Source organism: Nicotiana tabacum, chromosome 13, assembly GCF_000715075.1.
Source record: "Nicotiana tabacum cultivar K326 chromosome 13, ASM71507v2, whole genome shotgun sequence".
In the NCBI taxonomy this organism is placed as follows: domain Eukaryota; kingdom Viridiplantae; phylum Streptophyta; class Magnoliopsida; order Solanales; family Solanaceae; genus Nicotiana; species Nicotiana tabacum.
The window spans coordinates 29,423,314-29,447,670 of NC_134092.1; the positions used below are offsets into that span (position 1 = coordinate 29,423,314).

The 24,357-nt window shown below is 40.7% G+C and overlaps 1 protein-coding gene across 3 annotated transcripts; it reads left to right on the forward strand.

Annotated features, from left to right (window-relative positions):
• Positions 1–4,236: 4,236 nt before the first annotated feature.
• LOC107804442 (protein trichome birefringence-like 14) lies at positions 4,237–9,745 on the forward strand. 3 transcript variants are annotated; one of them, XM_075227870.1, is made up of 5 exons: positions 4,237–4,398; positions 4,939–5,271; positions 6,444–6,647; positions 7,902–8,097; positions 8,418–9,745. In XM_075227870.1, the coding sequence occupies exons 2-5, from the start codon at positions 5,115–5,117 to the stop codon at positions 9,244–9,246; spliced, it is 1,386 nt and encodes a 461-aa protein (XP_075083971.1). In that variant the 5' UTR covers positions 4,237–4,398; positions 4,939–5,114; the 3' UTR covers positions 9,247–9,745. The 3 variants fall into 3 exon arrangements, with proteins under 3 accessions (XP_075083971.1, XP_016483823.2, XP_016483822.2); XM_016628337.2 differs by having other exon boundaries at positions 5,019–5,271; XM_016628336.2 differs by having other exon boundaries at positions 5,060–5,271.
• Positions 9,746–24,357: the final 14,612 nt, after the last annotated feature.

Sequence of the window (24,357 nt, forward strand, 5' to 3'; positions counted from 1 at the left end):
AATAACCCAGTATAATCCCACTAGTGGACCTGGGGAGGGTTGTTTGTACGCAGACCTTACCCCTACCCTGGGGTATAGAGGTTGTTTCCGATAGACCCTCGGCTCCCTCCCTCCAAGAACTCCCCACCTTGCTCTTGGGATGATTCGAACTCACAACCTCTTGGTTGGAAGTGGAGGGTGCTCACCATTGTTAAAATACATGGCAGTAATAGCATCTGAGGACCAGGTCCACTTAAGAGATTTCTCAAGATCATTTTTTACTTTTTTCAATTCTGCTTGAAGCTGCCTATTTTTCTCAAGCTCAACACATAAACTAGTTTTGGTCTAGGAGATCATCTCTTTCTTGCTCAGTGATAGAAACTTTCTGCACTAAGGCATTCTTTTCTTTACTAAGGTTCTCAGTGGTTTCTTTCAAGTCAACTACAACTACTATCAAATCATCTCTTTCATGTTCTACACTAGCAATTTTTTCTGTTAGAACCTCCTTTTCATTTTTCAGATTTTCTATAGTTTCCTTCAGGTCAACTACACAAACAACCAAGTCATCTCTAGTCTGCTCAACATCTTCTAAATCTATGGTTAAGGCATCCTTATCACTCATCAGACTATGATATGCATCAATCAATACATTAGCTAATGCCATGAGTTTTTTTAGGAGAATAGGATTTCAGATTTCTCTGAACATCCCTAAAATTTACCTCATCATTGTCATCGTCTTCATCATCGTCTGACTGAGCCATCAAGGCAAATATTGAATTATATTCATTTGATTCACTTTCAATTGCCAACATGGAGCTATCACCTGCATCATTTTCTTCTTTAGACTCACTGAAGGAGTCTCCCCATGCTGCAAGAGCTTGCTTCACAATATTGTTAGCTGCGTTTTTTCTTTTGAAGCATTTGTCAGGAACCGGGTTCCTCTTGGCTGCTTTATCAGAGTTGTGCTTGAAATGTTCTTGCTTCAGAAGAGGACAGTCCTTGATGAAATGCCCAGGCTTTCCACACTTATGACAAAGGTCATAATTCTTTGGTTTGCTGGAACTGCCTCTCTTTAGTATACCTCCATTCCTTCGAACAATTTTCTGAAACCTTCTGGTAAGGTATGCCATATCTCTATCCTCCTCACTCGAATCATTGTTTTCAGCTTTGAGTATCAGGTTCTTCTCCTTCTTTGGTTCTCTTCTATCACTATTCTTCTTTCACTTCATCTCATAGGTCTTCAGATTTCCAACCAGCTCGTCCATAGTTAATGTTTGCAGATCATTGGCTTCAGTAATATCGTTCACCTTACTCTCCCAGAAGCTGGGTAAAACGCGAAGAACTTTCCTCACGAGCTTATTCCTATGAATGATTTATCCAGAGAGTGTAGCTCGTTTATAATGGAAGTGAATAGATATGCATGTCTTGAATGGATTCATCATCCTTCATTTTAAAGAGCTCATACTCATTGGTGAGCATGTAGATCTTGGACTGCTTTACTTGAGTGGTTCCCTCATGTGCCATTTGTGGAGCTTCCCATATCTCTTTGGCGGATTAACAGGCTGAGATCCTATTATATTCATCAGGTCCTATACCATACACCAAAATCTTTTTGGCGCGAAAGTTCTTTTCTATAGATTTCCTATCGGCATCATTGTACTCTTTCCTGGTTTTTGGCACCATTACAGTAGGTTCTCCTACCTTTTTTGTTGGGACATATGGACCATCACAAATAACATCCCATAACTCGGAGTCTTCTGTCATTATGAAGTCATGCATTCGAGTTTTCCCCCAGCCATAGTATTGGCCGTTGAATCTCAGGGGACTGTAGGTTGATTGTCCTTCCTCGAAGTTTGGTGGAGCAGCCATGGTGAGGATCCTCTCTAGGTGTTAACCTTTTAGAAAAAACCCGCTCTGATACCAATTGATAGAATGTATGAGTCCACCAAACTGTATAGAGACCTGGTCCTATACCAGTTCCCACAGAAATAGCTAATGAACCAGTAAGTAAATGACACAGGAGATTTTACGTGGAAAAAATCCCTGCTCAAGGGGATAAAAAATCACGACCTACACTTGTAGGATTTCAACTTCACTCCTTGAGCAATCTTTAGATTACAACCTATTGTAACCTAGGAATTAAACTCTTAATCCCTCACTAACCTGTAATACACCTATTACAAGCCACTTTGTAATACACCTATTACAAAGACTTCAACTCATGACTAACTCTAGTCACGACACAAACTCTAAGGTTTTATGGTTTTTGGAGGTTGCTAGTTAAAACTTCCAAATAAGCAAAGTAGGAATTACAATGAAAAACTAATACAAAGATACAACTCAACTAAGGGCATACAAAAGATTTGTTGTAGGAACTGGTCCGTAGTAGTTTTGTACTTTGTTCTTGATACACTTGTGACTTCAATGCTTGATTATCAGATCTTGAGTGCTTGAATTATTTCACAAGTGTTCAAGTGATGTTTTGTTGTAATGCTTATTGTTAATATCCTTTGGATGACATCACTTGGATGATGTAAACACTTGGTTGGTAAAAAGCCCTTCCCAATGGGAAGTGACTGATGCACTGTTTCTGCACTGTAGCATGTACAATGCAATCAGTCACTTTCCAACTGTATAGTTGACTTCGTACTGCTTTCAGGGAAACTCAAAGGGATCAGGTCCCTGAGTTGATTCTTTTCTGTCTGAAGTCATACAACACACATTAGCTTGAGTCCGTTGATAGAGATATATACCAAGTGTACATCAGGTCCTTTATCTGGTTCTTAACAATAAGTTTGTTAGATCATCAAAACATAAATCTAAGATACTTTAAACCCATCAGTTAAGATGCAGACTTTTTCATAAATAAATGGGCCAGTTAATTTGTTTATGTCCAGCCCAATTAAGTGAGGCTGGCCCATTTTTTGTAAATGCACAAGATGCCCTTTTCTTTAATTACTGCAATAGTCTACTAGTCAAGAACAATATAATTTGGCCACTTTCTACAAATCATAAGTCAATCCAATCTCTCCGAAAATACTTTGTTAATCAAATAATTCTGTATTCCATAATTCATGACCTTACAATAATCTCAAAACTAGTTTAGAAAAAATAATTCTTAATTCGTAGAATGCTTTAGGCACGCATTTAATCAATTATCATGATTATGTATACGTTCGCGTGACATAATTATGATTTTCAAAATTAAAACCAAGTTATGCGTTCGCGCAACTTTGTGTAAAACAATCTTAAATTAATAAAGTGTTATTAGTCGTGTACACGTACGCGTGGCATGACTTTGACATACCAAACAAAACCAATATATATACGCATGATTCGTTTCAAGATAATTCCATAATTACAAATAACAAGCAATCAAAAGCGGTAAAAGATAAAAATGCAAAATAGGTCTAAAACATGTAATAATCAAATAATATAAGCCAAATGTAGTTAATAAAACGACCATGCTAGAACCACGGGACTCAGGGAATGCCTTACAGCTTCTCCCCGGTCGACATAATTCCTTACCTAGACTTTGTTTTTGCAGACCAATAATAAGTAGAATCAATTTCTTTTTGATTAGGGATTCAATAAGGTGACTTGGAACACCAAAACTCAATTCTAAGTGACGACTCTGTAAATAAAATAATCCCTATAAAAAACTTATCACTTTAATTGGAAAAACTCTTTAACCCACAACAATCCATAAACACACATATCTTTTGGGGGTAAAAAAGAGGTGTGACAATTTTAAACATCTTTCGCGAAATTTCTGGTTTCGCCACTACGTTAGATTTACATAGATGAAGTTCCTTGAATAAAAGACTTTTTGAATTTATTCTTATACTCAGAAACTGTTTATTTGTAGTATTTGTATTTATCCTCTAACACTTTTTTATATGACATGTTTAACATCAAAATGTACAAGCATACTTTTGAAATATCATTTCGTCACTCAATAAAGTCATTTTCTCAAATACTAAACCGTATCATCGCGTACGCCGCACTCGTTGCCCAACAGCACACTCCGTGCACGTTCCCATGCATGGCTACACATTTGACTACACCATCCTCATGAAAGTCACCCTATTATTCAACTAATTTACCAAATTACCCCTATTCATATCCTCTCCTATTGGCCAACACGTTTCCACAAAACTTTTCTGTAGTCCCTGTCACAGCAGATATCTCTCCAATTTATCTTATCAAATGTCGGCACCTGAATTCAAAGCTCCATTATTCAGACCCGACCCGCAAACCTTCCATTCTTGGCTTCTTCTCTCTCTGCGCCACACCCATAATTTACAAATACTGTATTTACATTACATATATTAATAAACTCAAATACACCGATCTATCAAATAGCAGCCAATGAGAACGGAGAAACGTCGGGGAATCTATCAGCATTGCTAAAAACAGGTACCTTTATTTTTATGCTTTTATATATCTGAATGAATGTTTACATTTCTGTGATTTAGATTCATATAATTATTTGAGTTGATTTTTTATAGAAGAAATTGGAAGAATTGTGAAACAAAGGACAAAACTTGATTCAAAATTGGCGTTTACATTTCTGTGTTATTTGCTTGTGTTAAATTATGGAATTGGCATTTTCTTTTCGTTGTAATGCTGCCATTTGACATTTGCTTTTGGAAAGTGAGCTTTAGGATGGAAATATGTCAAATGAGTTTTCCTTAACTTTTTCTTTTTGTTCTTTTCTGTTATGTTTTAATCTGCTCTTGATTTATATAACGTTCTTTCTGTTTTGAAACGTCCAATATGTTTGAAGTTGGATCTCTGTACAACTTTCATAGCTTTCTAGGATTGAAATCTCCCAAACTTTTCGAATTTTAAACTTTGATATGATATTTTATCTGTTACAATATCTTTCTTCAGGTAATAAAGTACATTTGGATTTGAGTGCTTGAGTAGTTATTTTGACGTGGTTCTTTGTTTTAGCTTCTATCATATAGTTTCAAGAGCTCAGGCCTGTGAAAGTTGTAGCTAAAATCGTGATGGTTGTTGTCCGAATGTCCCAGATGTTCTTCACTTCACACATGTACTCTCATTTGTGTTGTAGCGGAAGAACAGCAGCGACTCACAAGTATATCTCTGCTTGGAGTGTGCATTGAGAGATGAAAGGCGGAAATGTTGGTAGATTTTGGGGAGGACAGTTCTCCTTTTTCCTGGCTGCTATCTTATTTACAACTATATTTCTTTGGTGCTGGGAGAAGAATCCACTTCTTACTAGCTTATTGTCAGCTCAAGATCAGTTCATAATGCAGTCCTCAGGTTTGCACTCGATTGAAAACTTGCGAGCGTTAATAACTTGTCAAAGTTGAATTTTTCACAAAAGATATTACACCAGAGACAAAGAAGATAGTATGAACTTAACAGTCAAGATCTCTTCTATTATTTTCCGGTGAACTTTTTTCTTGTCTTGACTTTTTAGTTTTTTATTAGAAAAATCAAGCATTTATCCACACTCCATATTTATGTCGTACTCGAATAGCACACTTTGATAGGAGGATATTTAGCAGTCGTCTAGTGATAATTAGATTATTAAGTGCCTTTTTCCTCACCCTTTATGCATAATCAAAAAAATAATTTGAAGACCGTGCTTGTTCTAGTTGATCACTAATGATCCACTGCAACCTTGATCATTCAGTTTGGTTTCCTGATAATCCCTCATTCCCCTCCAATTTGAATTTTTTTTCCTTAATTAAGCTGCCATGATGGGAGAGAGCGGTGATTAGATAGAAGACTCACGTTGAAGCTTCATTCCTGCATGAATGCCATTGATATAATGTTATTAATGTATTATGCGGGACTAGTGAACGGTTGGGCTTAGTGCCATAATTAGTTATGGTTCTTAGCCTCCCATTTCCCCAGATAAGTACTGTACAATCTTTTGCTGAACTTTTTCTACGAAGTTATGATGGATTAACTTCATCTACATGCCTATCTGATCATGTTGATAGATTTTTTTGATTGGCATATTTGCCTATTCTTCTGGGATGACATACTTGCTAAAATCGAATTGATTTTCCCCTTAACCCCAATTTGGATGTTCTTCATCCAAAATAATCAAGTGCCCTAGTTGGTTCTGACTGAATAATTGCCTAAAAGGCAATTAGTTATAGGGGTGAAGAAAGTAAAAGAAAACCAGGGCAACAGATACAACAGTGCCAAGGAACAATTCTTTTCAAACTCCTGAAGGTGTGTGTGCCTGTTTGGACTTGCCTCTGCCTGTGTTTGGAGCTATAATGTTGAATATGTTCTGTGGGAAATTTTTTCATGACTTTATGTCTTTATCTGTCTCTCTTTTCCTCGTGTCTAGTGTTTATAGCTCCATTATGTGAAGTTGTAGTCTATAACTTGTGTCAATAAGGTAGTGATCTCAATGAATTATTTTCGAAGTACTCACTATTTCCGTTCTTATTGTTTTGTATTTCTTGTTGTAGAGATTTCAGTGGATGAATCTGCAGTATCATTGAGATCAAAGGAACAAATTATGGACGAGCATTCAAATTCACAAATAGCAGAAGGCAGAATAGTGGAAAATAGATTGGCAGTATCTGATAGTTCTGTTAAGAATGTTACAGTCACACCTTCCACTAAAAGGAGAGATGATAAAAAGATTATGACTACCCAATTAGAAGGAAAAGGTAAGGTCTATGTTTTTCTTGTTCATTATATTAAAAAAAATTGATATGTAGACTTCTTTCCTATTTCCTTGCCTTGCTAGATTATTATAAAGCACATTGCTAGTTTAGAAAAGTTTAGAAGATCTGATTGCTTTTGAACTAATCTGTTTAAATGTTTTGCCAGAATTGGGAATCCCTTTTTTGGTGGATTAGTATTTATACCATATTATGAGATCATTGAAGGATCAATTACAAGAAGAAATTTTTTTTAGGAAAAAAGAAAGGGGAGATAAGATATATATTAGGTTGAGAGAAAGAGTTACAAGTTCTCTTTTAACATAAGAAGTGCAAAGATGCTCTAAACAAAATTAGTTATAATTAGAGACGCATTAATTCTATTTTAACAAACTGTACCAAAGATTGCATACTGCCAAAAGTTTTTATTTTATTTTATTTTATTTTATTTTATGACCGAGAATCCGTCTGGGGCAGACCCTTAGGACCGTGCAGCCTTATAACTTGTGGATAATGGGATCACCCTCCATCCTTCTCCACTTAAATACCAAGCTTAATTCGCATGGCGTAGGGCTCGAACTGTGACCAGTGGCGGACGCACATGTTGGAAAGCGGGTTCAACTGAACCCGCTTTGTCAAAAAATAATACTGTGTATATGTATAAATTACGATTAAAGCTGCATAAAATTTGTATAAATATTTTATTTGAACCCACTAGACAGCTATTATTTTACGACTAAAGTTATGTATTTCTAAGATTGAACCCGCTTGCACAAAATCCTGGGTCCACCACTGACTGTGACCTAAGTCACAAGTCCCTCAACCTTTGCCGCTTGAACTAAGCCCTGGGGGCTACTGCCAGAAGACTTTTTGCTTTTAAGTGCTATCAAAACAACAAAAAAGAAATAAATGAAAATGGATCACTTGTACCATAAGTACAGTTCATGTTTCAGTCAAAGTAAAACTCTATGACTTCCTATCAAAGGAAAAAGTGAGAGACTGAATGAGATCCATTGCATTAGAAAACATAATGTTCCAGTTTGGAGAAACTGCTGATTCTGGCCTTTGAATCTCTAATGTCCTTTGAGTTTGGTTTTGACCAATGTATCTCCCCACTTCTATAATCTACAAAAGTTTTCCGGTTTTTCTGATATTGGCTTTAATATATTTATGTGTAAGGGGAAAATACTAGCAAAATCTTTAGTTTTTCATCCGAAAGACTAAAGAATGATTCCTCATGTTCCTGTTCTTTTGTTGCAGCTTGCAATTTTGCTAAAGGCAGGTGGATTGCAGACAGTAGACGACCATTATACTCTGGGTTTAAATGTAAGCAATGGTTATCTGAAATGTGGGCATGTAGATTGACCCAACGCACTGACTTTTCCTACGAGGGATATCGTTGGCAACCAGAAAATTGTGTGATGCCAGATTTTAGTGGTTCAGAATTCTTGAGAAGGTATACATTTTTTTTTTTGTTCCATTTTCAATGATTGCCATCTTTGTCTAAGGTGCGGTGGAGAGAGGCGGTAAGTATATGAGTTACACATTATGCCTGTGGCTATCTGAAGTTTGAATTGGTTACTAAGTTTGCATATCACCACACATAAATATTCAAGAAGATGCAGTTCTGCAACTGTAGTCACCCATGTGTTATGAGATTTGATATAAATAAACACTGTAAAAGGTGGTACTAAGAGATGAGATATTAAAAGGCGAATCTGAACCAATTGTTTTGAGCAGATTTCAGCCTCACCCCTTAATGTAACTTTATTTCAGAATGCAGGACAAAACTATTGCTTTTATTGGAGATTCACTTGGCAGACAGCAATTCCAGTCTCTCATGTGTATGGTCACTGGTGGTGAGGAGAAGCTTGAAGTTGAAAACGTAGGATGGAAGTATGGCTTGGTTAAACCACGTGGAGCCGTACGTCCCGATGGATGGGCTTATAGGTTTCCAAACACAAACACCACAATTTTGTATTACTGGTCAGCAAGTCTTTGTGGTATAGAGCCCTTCAACGTCACGGATCCCGCCACAGAGTCGGCCATGAACTTAGATCAACCTCCTGCCTTTCTGAGGAAATATCTTGATCAATTTGATGTTGTGGTGCTGAATACAGGTCATCACTGGAACAGAGGGAAGGTTAATGCAAACCGATGGGTGATGCATGTAAATGGAAAGCCTGTTGTAGACAGGAAGCTTGCAGAAATAGGAAATGCTAAAAACTTCACAGTTTATAGTATTGCCAGATGGCTTGATTCCCAAATCACTTCACGTCCACAGCTTAAGGCTTTCTTCCGGACCATATCACCCAGACATTTCTTGAATGGGGACTGGAACACTGGAGGTCGCTGTGATAATACTGTTCCACTTACTAAAGGAAATGAAGTCCAGCAAGAGGAATCAAGTGATCCAGTTATTGGGGGTGCTGTGAAGGGCACAAAGGTTAAGTTATTGGACATAACAGCTATTTCTGAACTAAGGGACGAGGGTCATATATCTCATTACAGTTTAAAATCATCAGAAGGAATAAACGACTGCTTGCATTGGTGCCTACCCGGCATACCTGATACGTGGAATGAACTCCTGTATGCACAACTTTAGTGTCCATAGCATTTGCTGAGAAAGCATGAAGCTCATCCAACCTGACCAATGTGATGACCTGTCAACCGTGTTCGGTCCAATCCAGCTTGCTCGCTCGTGTATTCTATTGTATTCTTTTTGTAAGTAGAGTTATTCATTTACCAGGGAAAAGAAGCAGCTATTCCCAAGTCAAATCAGACACAGAACAAAGTGCAAAACACAATGCATGCATGATATGGGATAAAATGCTTCATCCGCAAAGGATACTGAAGCTGCTGCAGTACTTGAACGATACCACGATTTTCTTTTCCACGAAAAGTTTCTTCTATGTAGGCTCACATTCATCAGAATATTAGGGATTCTTAGTTTGAAGCTTTGCAAGCATGTCCCTAAATTCTGGGATTTATACCAATTGCCTATACTCATCAACAGATGTTCTTTAGAGATTTAGTCTTGATAGATTCGGTGTTGTAACAGAATTGCGATTTATTACTCATCAATAGAAGTTCACGATTACTTACAGTCCTTTTTATCTAGTTATTACTGTTATTCTTTGAATCTACTATAAAACTCACTGTCTCTAACAGAGTTGTCTTTTTGGTTTGAATATCATGGAATAAACTTACTAAATGTTAGAATCAACAAATATTGCTATAGATCGAAATTCTAGAAGAGGAAAAATAGAAAATATATAAAATGAAGTAAAGAAATTGGACAAATTGAGGAGACTTTGACCTCAATCATCAAGCACAATAAACACTCATCCATGTTGAATACGGGTAAAACCGAGGCTAATGAGCACCTCGATTTCCCGGTGGGGCAAACGAAGCAAGGACGTAACTACAAGGAATCAAAATCGAAGCTGGTAGCCTTTCGTATCAAAGCCCGAACAAAACACCTGTCCTCGGAGCATCGAGACCATGCCCCCCGGATCCGGTTCGAGCTTCGAGACCTCGGAAGGCATAACCAAATGGTTGTACTCGACTAACGAAGGGCCGTGATATCCGCGCCCGACCGGATACCACGACGTGAATATCGGCCCGTGTCGACAACGGATCGGTGATTAACGAAAAAGAAGATTTTTACCTTTCTTAGAGTTGTACTTAGGATGAAACTCTCCTACTATATAAAAGAGATAATTTTTATTCGAGAGGCACGGTAACACGCATACCAGAGCAATATACATTTGTTTTCTCTACTTCTAAAAGTGATAAAAAGCTCTAATTTATGCTCATAGTTCTTCATAAGCGTTTGGCTCCGAACTGAAGGTAGGCTAATTGTTAAGCTCATAACCGAGCCCGGACTCAATACTACTACTGGTTTGGCTTTTTATTCTATCACTAATTTGCTCATCTAACGTTATTAATCACTCGTATTGAATCAGTCCACATATCCTTAAAACCGCGTATAAATTCAATTGTTATCCATTTTTAAGGGTAAACAGTTTGGCGCCCACCGTGGGGCTAAAAATAGTAGTGGTAATTTAATAAGAATTTCCATAACACACTCTATTTTTCGCTTGTTCTTTAAGTTTCCAATTTCAGGTTTGCTTAAAAATGTCAAACTCTCAGTCCGCTCACTTGAACGTTGAGGCTGAATCTGGCCATCATGGCGAAAACAACAACTTGGTGCCTAGCAATGAGGTACCCCCTGTTGATTCCAACGGAGTCCCAGCTGCCGATCCAATCGACGCTAACTCACAAGTTTCTATCGACGCTCACCTTCCAACTGACCTCGAGAACAGCGTTCGCGGAGGCCCATGAGCAACGGTTCGAGAAACACCCGAAGGCGGAGGCGATGGGATAAGCTTGCGGCTGATCTTCGAAATGTTGCAGACTCAACAGGCGGCGATAGCGCAACTGCAAAATCAAGGCCACACTCCTGATAGGGTCGAGCCCGAACGGTCTCGGGGGAGTACCCGAAGAAGTGAGCAAAACACCGGGAAGGCGGATGAAGCTGAGCCTGGGACCAACCCCGAAATAATGAAAATGCTTGAGGAATTGACAAAGAGGGTGGAATCAGGGGAGAAGGAAATTGAGGCTAACGACAAAAAAATGGAGACCTACAACTCCAGGGTCGATCAAATCCCAGGAGCACCCCCAATATTGAAAGGCCTAGACTCCAAGAAATTTGTCCAAAAGCCTTTTCCTCTTGGGGCGCGGCACCAAAACCAATCCCGAAGAAGTTTCGTATGCCCGATATTTCGAAATATAACGGAACAACGGATCCAAATGAGCACGTAACCTCCTACACGTGCGCCATCAAGGGGAACGACTTGAAAGATGACGAAATCGAGTCGATTTTGCTAAAGAAGTTCGGAAAAACTCTGTCAAAAAGAGCAATGATATGGTATCACAACTTACCCCCCAAATTCTATTAATTCATTTGATATGCTTGCAGATGCCTTTGTGAAAGTGCATGCCGGGGCCATTAAGGCGAGATCAGAAAATCGGACCTTTTCAAAGTAAAACAAAGAGATAACGAAATGCTCAGGGCAGGGAATTTGTATCGAGGTTTCAAATAGAACGGATGGACTTGCCTCTGTTGTCGGATGATTGGGCCGTTCAGGCGCTCACTCAAGGACTCAACCCCCGAAGCTCCTTGGCTTCACAGCAGTTGAAATAGAATTTAATAGAGTACTAGGCGGTAACTTGGACCGACGTCCATAACAGGTACCAGTCAAAAATCAGAGTTGAGGACGATCAGCTCGGGGCCCCATCCGGGTCCGTTTATCCCATCAGAACTAATGACAGGTCTAAGAGAGTCGTCGATCATGAACCAAGACCGAAAAGAGACCGGTATCAACCGTATAGCGGAGATCAAAGGGGTAACGGATCTGGGCGTAACCCTGCGAGAAACGAAAAGAGGAACGATCGAAGCCATAATAGCCGAGGACTCATGAGCAAAAACAGTTTCGAGAGGCCACTCGGGGCCAGGGAGGCACCAAGGTTATCGAAATATAACTTCAATGTCGATGCTGCGAGCTTCGTGTCTACCATCGGGCTAATCAAGGATACCAAGTGGCCTCGACCATTGCAGTCCGACCCTACCCAGAGAGACCCTAACTTGATGTGTAAGTATGATGGCACTCATGGCCATAGAACCGAGGACTGCCGACAGTTAAGAGAAGAAGTGGCCCGGTTATTCAATATCGGTCATCTCCGGGAATTTCTGAGTGATCGAGCCAAAAATCAATTCAGGAATAGGGACTCCAACAAACAGACCGAACAAGAGGAACCTCAGCACGTCATCAACATGATCATTGGAGGAGTCGATGTCCCCCAGGGACCAATGCTAAAGCGCACTAAGGTGTCCATCACAATGGAAAAACGAACCCGATATTATATCCCCGAGGGAACCATCTCGTTCAACGATGAGGAGCCGAAGGCATCGTACAACCGCATAATTATGCACTAGTAATATCTGTACTTATAAATAAATCTCGAGTTAAACATGTGTTGATTGATCCATGTAGCTCGTCCAACATCATCAGATCGAGGGTCGTAGAGTAGTTGGGTCTACAAGACCAAATAGTGCCAGCAGTCCGGGTGTTGAACGAATTTAACATGACATGTGAAACTACTAAAGGGGAGATAACCCTACCGGTGAACACCGCCGGGACCATTCACGGAACAAAATTCTATGTGATCGAAAATGATATGAGATATAATGCTCTATTCGGAAGGCCATAGGTTCACAACATGAGGGAGGTACCTTCGACCTTGCACCAGGCATTAAAGTTCCCTAAATCGGGAGGGATCAAGATAATGTACGGAGAGCAGCCGACCGTAAAGGAAATGTTCGCAGTCGATGAAGTACTCCCGATACCCGCCGTTTCGGCGTAAAAAAATGGGGAACCAGCCAGAAAGGCCGAAGTTATATAGCAAGCACGGATGCCGGTCCCGGTCGGACCGAAGGGACGAGAAGCCGATAAGGAAGATGATTACGGAGTTCCTAGATCATTCATAGCTCCTGATGATACCAATGCCACCAAATCTACGGTCGAAGAACTGGAGCAGACTATATTGACCGAACACCTGCCGGATCAAAAGGTATACCTGGGCATGGGGTTGACCCCCGAGCTCAAGAAAGAAATCATTAGTTTCCTTAAAACTAACATATCTTGTTTTGCATGGACCCATCTTGATATGGCAGGGATCCCGCTGGAGATAGCCACTCACAAACTGAGTTTAGATCCGAAGTTCCACCCGGTTAAACAGAAGAGGAGGCCTCAGTCCGAAGTCAAGCATGCCTTCATCAAAGACGAGGTATCTAAACTCCTTAAAATAGGTTCCATCCGAAAAGTTAAATACCCGGACTGGTTAGCTAATGTTGTGGTAGTTCATAAAAAGGGAAATAAGTTAAGAATGTGCGTAGATTACAAAGAGCACGAGATACTCAGCTTTCTCGATGCCTATTTCGGGTACAACCAAATTCGGATGGACCCAGGCGATCAAGAAAAAACTTATTTTTTCACTAAATTCGGCACCTATTATTATAATGTAATGCCGCACGGACTAAAGAACGCCGGTGCCACTAATCAATGCCTAGTAAATCAGATGTTCGAAGAACAAATAGGAAAATCAATGAAAGTTTATATTGATGACATGTTAGTCAAATCTCTGCGAGCAGAGGACTATTTGAAATATTTGCAGGAAACCTTTGACATATTAAAGAGATGCAATATAAAGCTGAATCCCGAGAAATGCGCATTCGGGGTCGGATCCAGAAAATTCCTTGGGTTCATGGTGTCCAACTGAGGGATCGATATCAATCCCGATAAAATCAAAGTTATAGAAGACATCATCGTGGTGGATAGTGTCAAGGCCGTTCAGAGACTAACCGGGCACATCGCTGCCTTGGGCCGATTCATATCGAGATCCTCAAACAAAAGCAATCAGTTCTTCTCTCTATTGAAGAAAAGGAATAACTTTTCTTGGACTCCAGAGTGCCAACAGGCTTTGGAAGAACTCAAACGGTACCTTTCGAGTCCACCCCTGCTCCATAATCCGAAGGTGGATGAGTAGCTGTACCTTTACATGGCGGTATTCGAGGTGGCGCTAAGTGGATTCTTAGTCCAAGAAGAGGAAGGTACGCAATTTCCTATTTACTATATTTTTATAACTTAGGCGAGGCCGAAACGAGGTATCCTCACCTGGAAAAATTGGTGCTCGCTTTGCTAAGCGCCTTCAGAAAGTTGAAACCGTACTTTAAATGCCTCCCCATATGTGTCGTAACCTCTTATCAACTAAGGAACATTATGCACAAACCCGAGCTCTTGGTCCGGTTGGTCAAATGGGCCGTAGAAATTAGCGGGTACGATATCAAATACTGACCCCGAACCGCCATCAAATCACAAATTTTGGCAGACTTTGTGGCCAAATTTATGCCGGCCTTAATACCCGATGTCGTAAAGGAATTGTTGTTAACCTCGGGGACTTTCTCGGGAATCTGGACCCTCTTTACGGACGGTGCTTCGAATGCAAAGGGGTTCGGACTCGGCATCGTGTTAAAGCCGCCTACGGGTAACGTAGTTAGGCAGTCTATTAGAACTGTGAAATTGACTAACAATGAGGCCGTGATTGCAGGTCTCGAATTGGCTAAAAGTCTTAGGGCCGAGGTGGTCGAAGCTAAGTGCAATTCCCTCCTTGTGGTAAATCAAATGAATGGAACGTTTGAAGTAAAAGAGGAACGGATGCAGATGTATTTAGATAAATTGCAGGTAACACTGCATCAATTCAAGGAATGGACCCTACATCATGTGCCCCGAGATCAAAATAGTAAGGCCGATGCTCTGGCTAACTTGGGGTCCTCAGTTGGTAATGATGAATTCGGCTCAGGAACAGTCGTACAACTCATGAAATCCGTAGTAGAAGAAGGTCATGCCGAAATAAACTCAACAAGTTTAACTTGGGATTGGAGGAATATATACATAGACTATTTGAAGACTGGGAAGTTGCCCTCGGATCCTAAAGAATCAAGAGCTCTGTGCACGAAGGCGGCCAAGTTCAGCCTGTCCGAAGGGACTTTGTTTAGAAGAACAGTCGATGGCCCGCTCGCCATATGCTTGGGGCTGGAAGATACCGAATATGTCTTGAGATAAGTTCACGAAGGTACCTGCGGAAACCATTCAGAGGCGGAATCTTTGGTTCGGAAGGTAATCAGGGCCGGCTATTACTGGATCGACATGGAGAAAGATGTAAAGGACTTTGTATGAAGATGTGACAGCTGTCAAAGACACGCACCGATGATTCATCAACCCGGAGAGCTACTCCATTCGGTCTTGTCCCCATGGCCGTTCATGAATTGAGGAATGGAAATCGTCGGTCCCCTGCCATGGGCACCTGGTAAGGCTCAATTCATACTGTTTATGACCGATTATTTTTCTAAATGGGTCGAAGTTCAGGCGTTCGAAAAGTCCGGGGAAAAGAAGTCATTGACTTCATTTGGAACCACATAATGTGCCGGTTCGGCATACCGGCCGAGATCGTGTGTGATAATGGGAAGTAATTCATCGGCAGCAAGGTAAACAAGTTTTTCGAAGACCATAAGGTTAAAAAGATACTATCGACACCCTATCACCCTAGTGGGAACGGACAAGCATAATCAACAAACAAGACTATACTTCAAAACCTAAAAAAGAGGTTGACTGATGCCAAAGGGAAATGGAAAGTAATATTGCCCGAGGTCTTGTGGGCATACCGTACAACTTCAAAGTCTACTACCAGGGCCACCCCGCTTTCATTGGTCTACGGTGCCAAAGCATTAATACCAGTTGAAGTAGGAGAACCGAGCCTTAGGTTCTGATATGCGACCGAGGAATCGAATGGTGAGGCCATGAGCACGATCATGGAACTATTGGATGAAAGGCGTGAGGCCGCCATAGTCCGATTGGCCGCCCAGAAACAATGGATAGAAAGATATTACAACCGAAGGGCCAACCTCCAACACTTCAAGATCGGGGACTTAGTGTTAAGAAAAGTAACACTGCATACCCGGAACCCGAACGAGGGAAAGCTGGGGCTAAATTTGGAAGGACTATATCGAATCATCAGAACTACCGGCAAAGGCTCGTACAAACTCGAAGCAGGAAACAGTGCGCAGCTATCGAACAACTGGAACATGACGCACTTAAAGCGATACTACTTCTAAGGTATGATCTTATTTACTCTTTTATAATATTATGAATCGGACTAATACTTACAGGCAACGGCCAAGGGAGAATGTGACTATTAGGTCTGAAAGCACGCGTTGCACTTTTTTTCCTTTGAACCGGTTTTGTCTCAAATGGGTTTTTCGATAAGGTTTTTAATGAGGCAATAGTAAACCGTGCTAACTTAGATTTGAAGGCCGATCTTAGATCGGAGTCAATGGGCACATCAACAGTATCTGAGTCCTCTCAAGATCGACCTCGAATACTGGGGGCCATCACCCTCGGGTTAAGGTTCTTAGCAAGGACGAAAGGAAACTTTGTACTTGAATAGCTTAGGCTTGGTGGTTAGGATTCATTGTAAGGTCCAAACGGTCAAGTAAACCGTGCCCGTATAGGCCACCTTAGCTGTGATACAAGCTTTTGCACGCTTTCGTTCATGTACTTTACACACAGAAATGAAAGAAGGTTTCCACCTTGCTATCACACATTTTTGCCTCTTAAAACATAGATCCTAACCCTATTCGGGGACTATCGAGACCAAGGGCTACCCCTATCCGGGGACTATCAAGCCCAAAGGCTACCCCTACTCGGGGACTGTCGTCCGAAAGAAGCTCGGGCAACTCGGGCTACCAAATCCCGGAGGCACAAAACCTATTAGGTAGTGCCTAAATACAAAAGGCCATAGCCACCCTAAAAAATAGCTCGGAGACGTCCGAAGCTCGTAATCAAAATATAAAGCCTTCATAAAAATTCAAAACCTGCTAAAAGGTTACCCTCGGCAAAAGCATCATCTAAAATCACTTAAGCATCTTGGGAAAACTTCCGTTCACTCCAATTTTTCAAAGCCTCGAGCAAATAAAGTTGTATCGAAGTCAGGCTCTGTTCGGACCTCCGAAAAATGAGCGACTTATTACTACATTTGATTCTATGCTAAGGCATTAGAAATATTTGCAAGAACAGAAATTATGAAGAAATGCTAAAAAAGTAGAGACTCGAAATTGCGAGAAAGAGAAATTTTATATATTTCGGAATGTATTTACAAAGGCCTAACAAAAGCAGCCTCAAAATAAATGAAAAATAGACAAAAACTAAAAAGGTTCTAAGGCATTCATGCCTGATCTTCACCAGGGCCCGGTTCGTTGTCAGAACCGTTAGAGCCTTCGGATCCCTCAGAACCCTCGGAGCCTTCTGCACCTTCAGGCTCAGAAAGTTTCTTCGCCTCGGCCTCAAGCTTCTTTGCTTCCTCGATCTCGGCCGATAGGTCGAAGCCTCGAGCATGGATATCTTATAAGGTCTCCCTTCGAGACAACCACCTCATATATTCGGCATTGGTATTCAGGCGAGCCTCAACTGCTTCGACATCGGCCTTGTACTGGGCCACCATCTCATCGGCATTGACAGAGGTTGTGTCCAACTTGGACTTTGTTGCTTCTTATTCTTTACCGAGGGCATCCCGCTATGCTAGAGCCGAGCTCAGTTGTGCTCGGAGATCGTCATTAAGCTGGGACCGCTTGTCGACTTTCTCCTTCGCCACTCGAAGTTGAACCTCTACCGATGCCAGCTTTTCCTGGGCGATTTCTTTCTCGAAAGAGAGCAGGTCCATTTTGCTTTTCCACCCATCAGCCATGGCTTGGACCTCGTTCATTTCAACCCAGAGTTGGTCGATCATGATCTTCTGCTGGACCTGCTTGTCGTTAGTCCCCATGACTAGTTCTTCGTTACAAACTTCAAAAAATTTTACCTTTTCGACCAGGTCAGCATGTTCCCGCCTCAGGGTTTAAGCTTCCTTCTAAGCCCTATCTAGCTCGACCTGAAGGTCCTTGATGGCCCGGTCTTGTTGCTCGCTGAGGATCTTGTACATATCCCTTTTTCGAGCCTGCTCCTTGAGCTCGAGATCGAACCGATTGACCTCGACACGGTACCAGAGGAAGTTCTCATGATGGAGTACCGAGGCCTACAAAACAATGAAAGTCGTGAGAGATATCAAAACCTAAGTAAAATTCAAAAAGATGAAATGATGTCTTACCCGGTTCAGCGCCTGTTGTGCCTCATTAAAAAGACACGACACGTCCACCTCGTTCATTTTTGTCTGGTCCTCCTCGATCACCAGGCATCGGAGGTAGCTAGCTACGCCTACGGGAGCAGATAGAACCCGGGCATCCTACAGGACAGTAAGAGTAACCACTCTCTTGCGACCGGGGTCCACACTCGGAGCGGGAAACTAATTAACCAACTTTGGGCTCGAACTCGGCCCACCAGCTTCTGAAGATTCATCCTTCTTCGGGATTTCCAGGTCGCCCAACCGGAAAAAACCTTCCAAAGTGGACGAGTCCACACTATCGAAAAAGGAATGAAAGGGGTCGTCCGCACCTTAGACTCCCTCACCTGACTTCTTTTTCCTACTTGGACCTCCTTAAGTATGGACTCAGTGTAAGAGGGCATTCCCATGATTTCTATTATAATGGTTGCTTCCTTTAGTGCAGAACTGACTTCTCGGAAGGTCTCAACCCCCGTCTCCATCTCGACCTCTTGAGTCGGAGGGAGGTTCGTCTCACGGCCCGTCCCCTTAGCTGTGGCCTTCTCCCTGGTGAGGGTCGATCCGTGGGCAATAAGAATATCATCTGCTTCAGACTCATCCCTGAGCCGAAAGAGCAAATCGGAATCTAGTACCCCAGAGCTAGAGCTTTTCTTGGGCTTACGAGCCACTCTTTTCTTTGGCTTCATCTAGTAGCTCGGGGAGCCCAAAGCCTTTCTTTTCTTCTTCTTCTTCTTCTTCTTCTTCTTTTCCCCGAGACAGCCCCGGGCTGTATCGTAATGGAGGGATCAATGGATAAGTACATGTCCTCGTCCCCTTCCAAAGGCCTAAATTCGGTGGTCCTAGGCAAACCTATAAAAGAAAGAATAAAGGTTAGTATGATGTGAGTTAAGAGCGCGGTAATAACTATTTGAATGAGAACCTTACCATGAGAACGGGCCTCCAATCGGCCCTTCGAAAGCTTTCTCCATGAGCGCTCTAAGTATGACATCTGCTTATAGATGCCTTAGATCCACTCCTTGAGCCGGGGGACAATATTTGGAACCCAGGCAACAGCTGTACAACCACAAATACGAATGGTGAGAAAGGAAATGAAGTAAAATTGACATTTAAGGAAAGGCTACACTTACGAGATGCATTCCACTTCTCGGGGAATGGCATGAACTCGGGAGGGATCAAGTCTTCGATCTTCACCCGAATGAAGCATCCCTGCCAACCACAGTCTCGATCTTCGTCAATACTCGAGAAGGGAGCCTTGCTGGCCCGACGAGCGAGCTTGATCAGTCTTCCTCGAAAAATTTGGGGACTGTATAGATGAAGTAGGTAGTCGAGGGTGAACCGAGGAGACTCGATTTTGTTCACAAAATAACGAAGGAGGATCACGATCCTCTAGAGAGATGGGTGGATTTGGCCCAGGCACACCTCGTATCTTTTGCAAAAATCCAAAACGACTGGGTAACCGGACCCAACGTGAAGGGATAAGTGTAAACACTTAAATACCCCTTCACATGGGTAGTGATATCGTCTTCAGGCTCGGGGACTACCACGTCTTTATATCCCCATTTACAGTCCTCTCGGATATTAGGGAGAGTATCTTCGGTGGCAGATCATATATATCTCGATGCTCATTCACCTCGGTCTTGTTTGGACGAGGCCTTCTCGATCTTGAAGTCATCCGCAATTGAACATCCCCTGGGAATAAACATTTTCAAGGGGGTCGGGGGTCGGTTTGGTGGTAGCCACTTCGAGAGCGGCCATGTCGAGGACAACTATTTCGGGAGCAGCCGCTTCGGTACCGACGACCGGTTGGGAAGATGAAAAGGCAGCCTGTTAAGGAATTAATTTAGATGTTTTAGCCATTGTTATCTGGAAAAGTTTGAAAATTTAAAGAAAGAATACGAAGGTTTGAAGGCTGAAGAATAGATTATGAAGATTTGAAGAAAATCTGGGTAAGAACCTAAGACTAACTATGAGAATGTGAAGATCAAGGATAAAGATATAAAGGTTTGAAGGAAGTTGGTGATAGCTAGAGAATTCAAAGGTAGAAGATTGATCGGAAAGTGAAAAAGGAACAGGGGACAAAAGATTTTATAGGGGAAGTTTGCGACGCTTCACATTCGGAGGCAACCAGCCGATAGTTGACACGTGTCCAAAGTCATAACGATGCGACTGATGGGACATTCCGACTTCTTCGTCGTTTCTGTTGTAGTGTACGGAGGAGGGAACCGGAGAACATCTATCGTTTTTCATTGTTTCGTCGAACCTACTCTCTAAGAAACGAGGGGACTATCTGTATACGGGTAAAACCGGGGCTAATGAGCACCCCGATTTCCCGATGGGGCAAACAAAGCAAGGACGTAACTACAAGGAATCAAATTCGAAGCTAGTAGCCTCTCGTATCAAGGCCTGAACAAAACACCTGCCCTCAGAGCCATCGAGACCATGCACCCGGATCCGGTTCGAGCTCCGAAACCTCGAAAGGCATAACCAAATGGTTGTACTCGACTAACGAAGGGCTGTGATATCCGCGCCCGACCGTATATCATGGTGTGAATATTGGCCCATGTCGACAATGGATCAATGATTAACGAAAAAGAAGATTTTTACCTTTCTTAGAGTTGTACTTAGGATGAAACTCTTCTACTATGTAAAGGAGATAATTTTTATTCGAGAGGCAGGGTAACACGCATACCAGAGCAATATACATTTGTTTTCTTTACTTCTAAAAGTGATAAAAAGCTTTAATTTATGCTCATAGTTCTTCATAAGCGTTTGGCTCCGAACTGAAGGCAGGCTAATTGTTAAGCTCATAACCGAGCCCGGACTCAATACTAATACTGGTTTGGTTGTTTATTCTATCTCTAATTTGCTCATCTAACGTTGTTAATCACTCGTATTGAATCAGTCCACATAGCCTAAAAATCGCATATAAATTCAATTATTATCCATTTTTAAGAGTAAACAGTTTGGCGCCCACCGTAGGGCTAAGGATAGTAGTGGTAATTTAATATGAATTTCTATAACACTCTCTATTTTACGCTTGTTCTTTAAGTTTCCAATTTTAGGTTTGCTTAAAAATGTCAAACTCTCAGTCTGCTCACTTGAACGTTGAGGCTGAATCTGGCCATCATGGCGAAAACAACAACTTGGAGCCTAGCAATAAGGTACCCCCTGTTGATCCCAACGGAGTCCCAGCTGCCGATCCAATCAACGCCAACTCACAGGTTGCTATCGATGCCCACCTGCCAACTGACCCCGAGAATAGCGTTCGCAGAGGCCCATGAGCAACGGTTCGAGAAACAACTCACATTCTCATTTTTTTCTCTTTAACAACTCATATTCCCACCCTTCCTCTTTAACAACTCTCACTCCCACTCTTCCTCTATTATTTCTTATTATTTAAACACCCTTAAAGGGAAGCCCTTTCTTTGTCCATAGATAGCCAGAAAACACCTTCTTCCTCCTCCAAAAAATGACCTTCAAGACAGCCTCAAAATCACCCCGAAAACCTTCCCAAAACGCAGCAAAATCAGCCACCTTCAAGCTCCAAAAACCAGTTGCTTTCCTCCACTTAAAATGACCCCGACGCACTGCTGAAACACTGGCAAAACTCCAGCAAAACGTCACCCAAAACCACCCCAAAAACGTCCCCCAAACGCGGCTGAAACAAGCTGCAGAACGGTCCCAAAACATCACTAAAACACAACTGAAATTGCTCCCTAAAACCCGCTCAAATCCCACCCCAAAAGTGCAGCAAAAACAGTTGCGAACAGCTACAAAAACGACCTCGAATTTTTCCCAAAAACCAGCACCCAAAACCGATGAAACACTGTCAAAAACTAGCCTTACACCACCCTTAAACAACAACGAAAACTCGGCCAACGACCCTCGAATCCACAACCAAAACGTTGTTAGAAACTACTACTAGAATAAGGTTCAACTCGAGGTTTTCGGGTTTGGCAAAGTTCTCGTCTTTAGATCATTTTGGGTTTGTATTTTTGGAGCTCCTCTTTATTGTAAACGCTGAAAAATTTCAGCAATAAAAGGTCCATCTTTTGCACTTTTTTACTCTTCCAAAAAATACACTGTTTTGGGTGTCTTTGCTGAATATCTTTGAGCATGAAGTGTTATGTTATTGATGAGCATATTATTAATTTTAGTTTAATCTTTTGTTTGCATGCTTCCATCATATTTATTGTTTCTCTTTGATTAAAGGGAAAAGGCCCAAAAATGACCTTGTGGTATTTGAAATGGATCAATATAACCTTCGTTTACACTTGAGTCCAAAAATGACCTTGCCGTTATAGAATGGGTCTAATAATGCCCTTGTGTTATTCGAAATGGATCAATTATAACCCTCGTTTAAATTTGAGCTCACCAATGACCCCGCCATTAAAGAATGGGTCTAATACTGCTATTTCTCTCAGTTAGTAATGATTAGGGATGTAAAATGGATATTTAAAAACCGACAGAACCGTGTCAAACCAATTTTTAGGTTTTTTTTAATAAACCGTAGGTTTTTATATAAATCTATAACTGTACGGATAATTAGGGTAGATTTTTTATTTTATAAAAATAAATCGAAAAAATATCGAACCGTACCGAATAAATTTACATTTGAAACATATATTTATATATTAAGTTTAAAAATAATAATGTATTAAAATTTATATATTATTTATATTAATACATTATTATTTACAAATATAACTATTAGACTCATTCTTTAACGGCATGGTCATTAGTGGGCTCAAATTTTAAACTTATTCGACCCATTCTTTATAAATATTAGACCAATTATCATTTTTAAACTTAATATCGAACTGTACCGAATAAATTTACATGTAAAACATATATTTATACTGAGTCTAATAATAGGTTTGATATATTTACATGTGAAACATATATTCACATGTAAATTTATTCGGTACGGTTCGAATATATTTACATGTGAATCATATATTCACATGTAAATTTATTCGGTACGATTCAATATTTTTTCGGTTTATTTTTATAAAATAAAAAACCTACCCTAATTATCGGTACAGTTATAGATTTATATAAAAACCTACGGTTTTATTAAAAGATACATAAAAATTGGTTCGACACGGTTCTGTCGGTTTTTAAATATCTATTTTACACCCCTAATCATTACTAACTGAGAGAAATAGCAGTATTAGATCTATTCTTTAATGGCAGGGTCATTGGTGAGCTCAAATTTAAATGAGGGTTATAATTGATCCATTTCGAATAACACAAGGGCATTATTAGACTCATTCTACAACGGCAAGGTCATTTTTGGACTCAAGTTAAACGGAGGTTATAATTGATCCATTTCGAATACCACAAGGTCATTTTTGGGCCTTTTCCCTTGATTAAATGCTTAGTCATTCTCATTTGTCAATCTATAAGTAGCGAATATCCTTGTTTACATGCCGTTATGTGCTTTGCTTTAATTGGAGTTTAATACTCGTGAGTATATTTTCTTGGCTTTGATTTTTTTTATTTTACTGCTTAATCTTCATGAAAGCTCACCTTTCGAGTCATCACTATTATTGGGTGAGTTTTAAGCCATTGCGATGATTTTAACTTTTGAGTTTTCATGTTGGTTTGATTACTGTTGAAGTCTTATAGTTTCATTTTGTTTGATGATTTAATAAATTGGGCTTGGGGGTTGAGTTGGTCTGTTAAGATGCAGACTTTTTCAGAAATAAATGGGCCAGTTAATTTGTTTATGCCGAGATCAATTAATTGAGGCTGGCCCAATTTTTGTAATTGCACAAGATGCCATTTTCTTTAATTAATGCAATAGTCTACTAGTCAAGAACAATATAATTTGGCCACTTTCTACAAATCATAAGTCAATCCAATCTCTCCGAAAATACTTTGTTAATCAAATAATTCTATATTCCATAATTCATGACCTTGCAATAATCTCAAAACT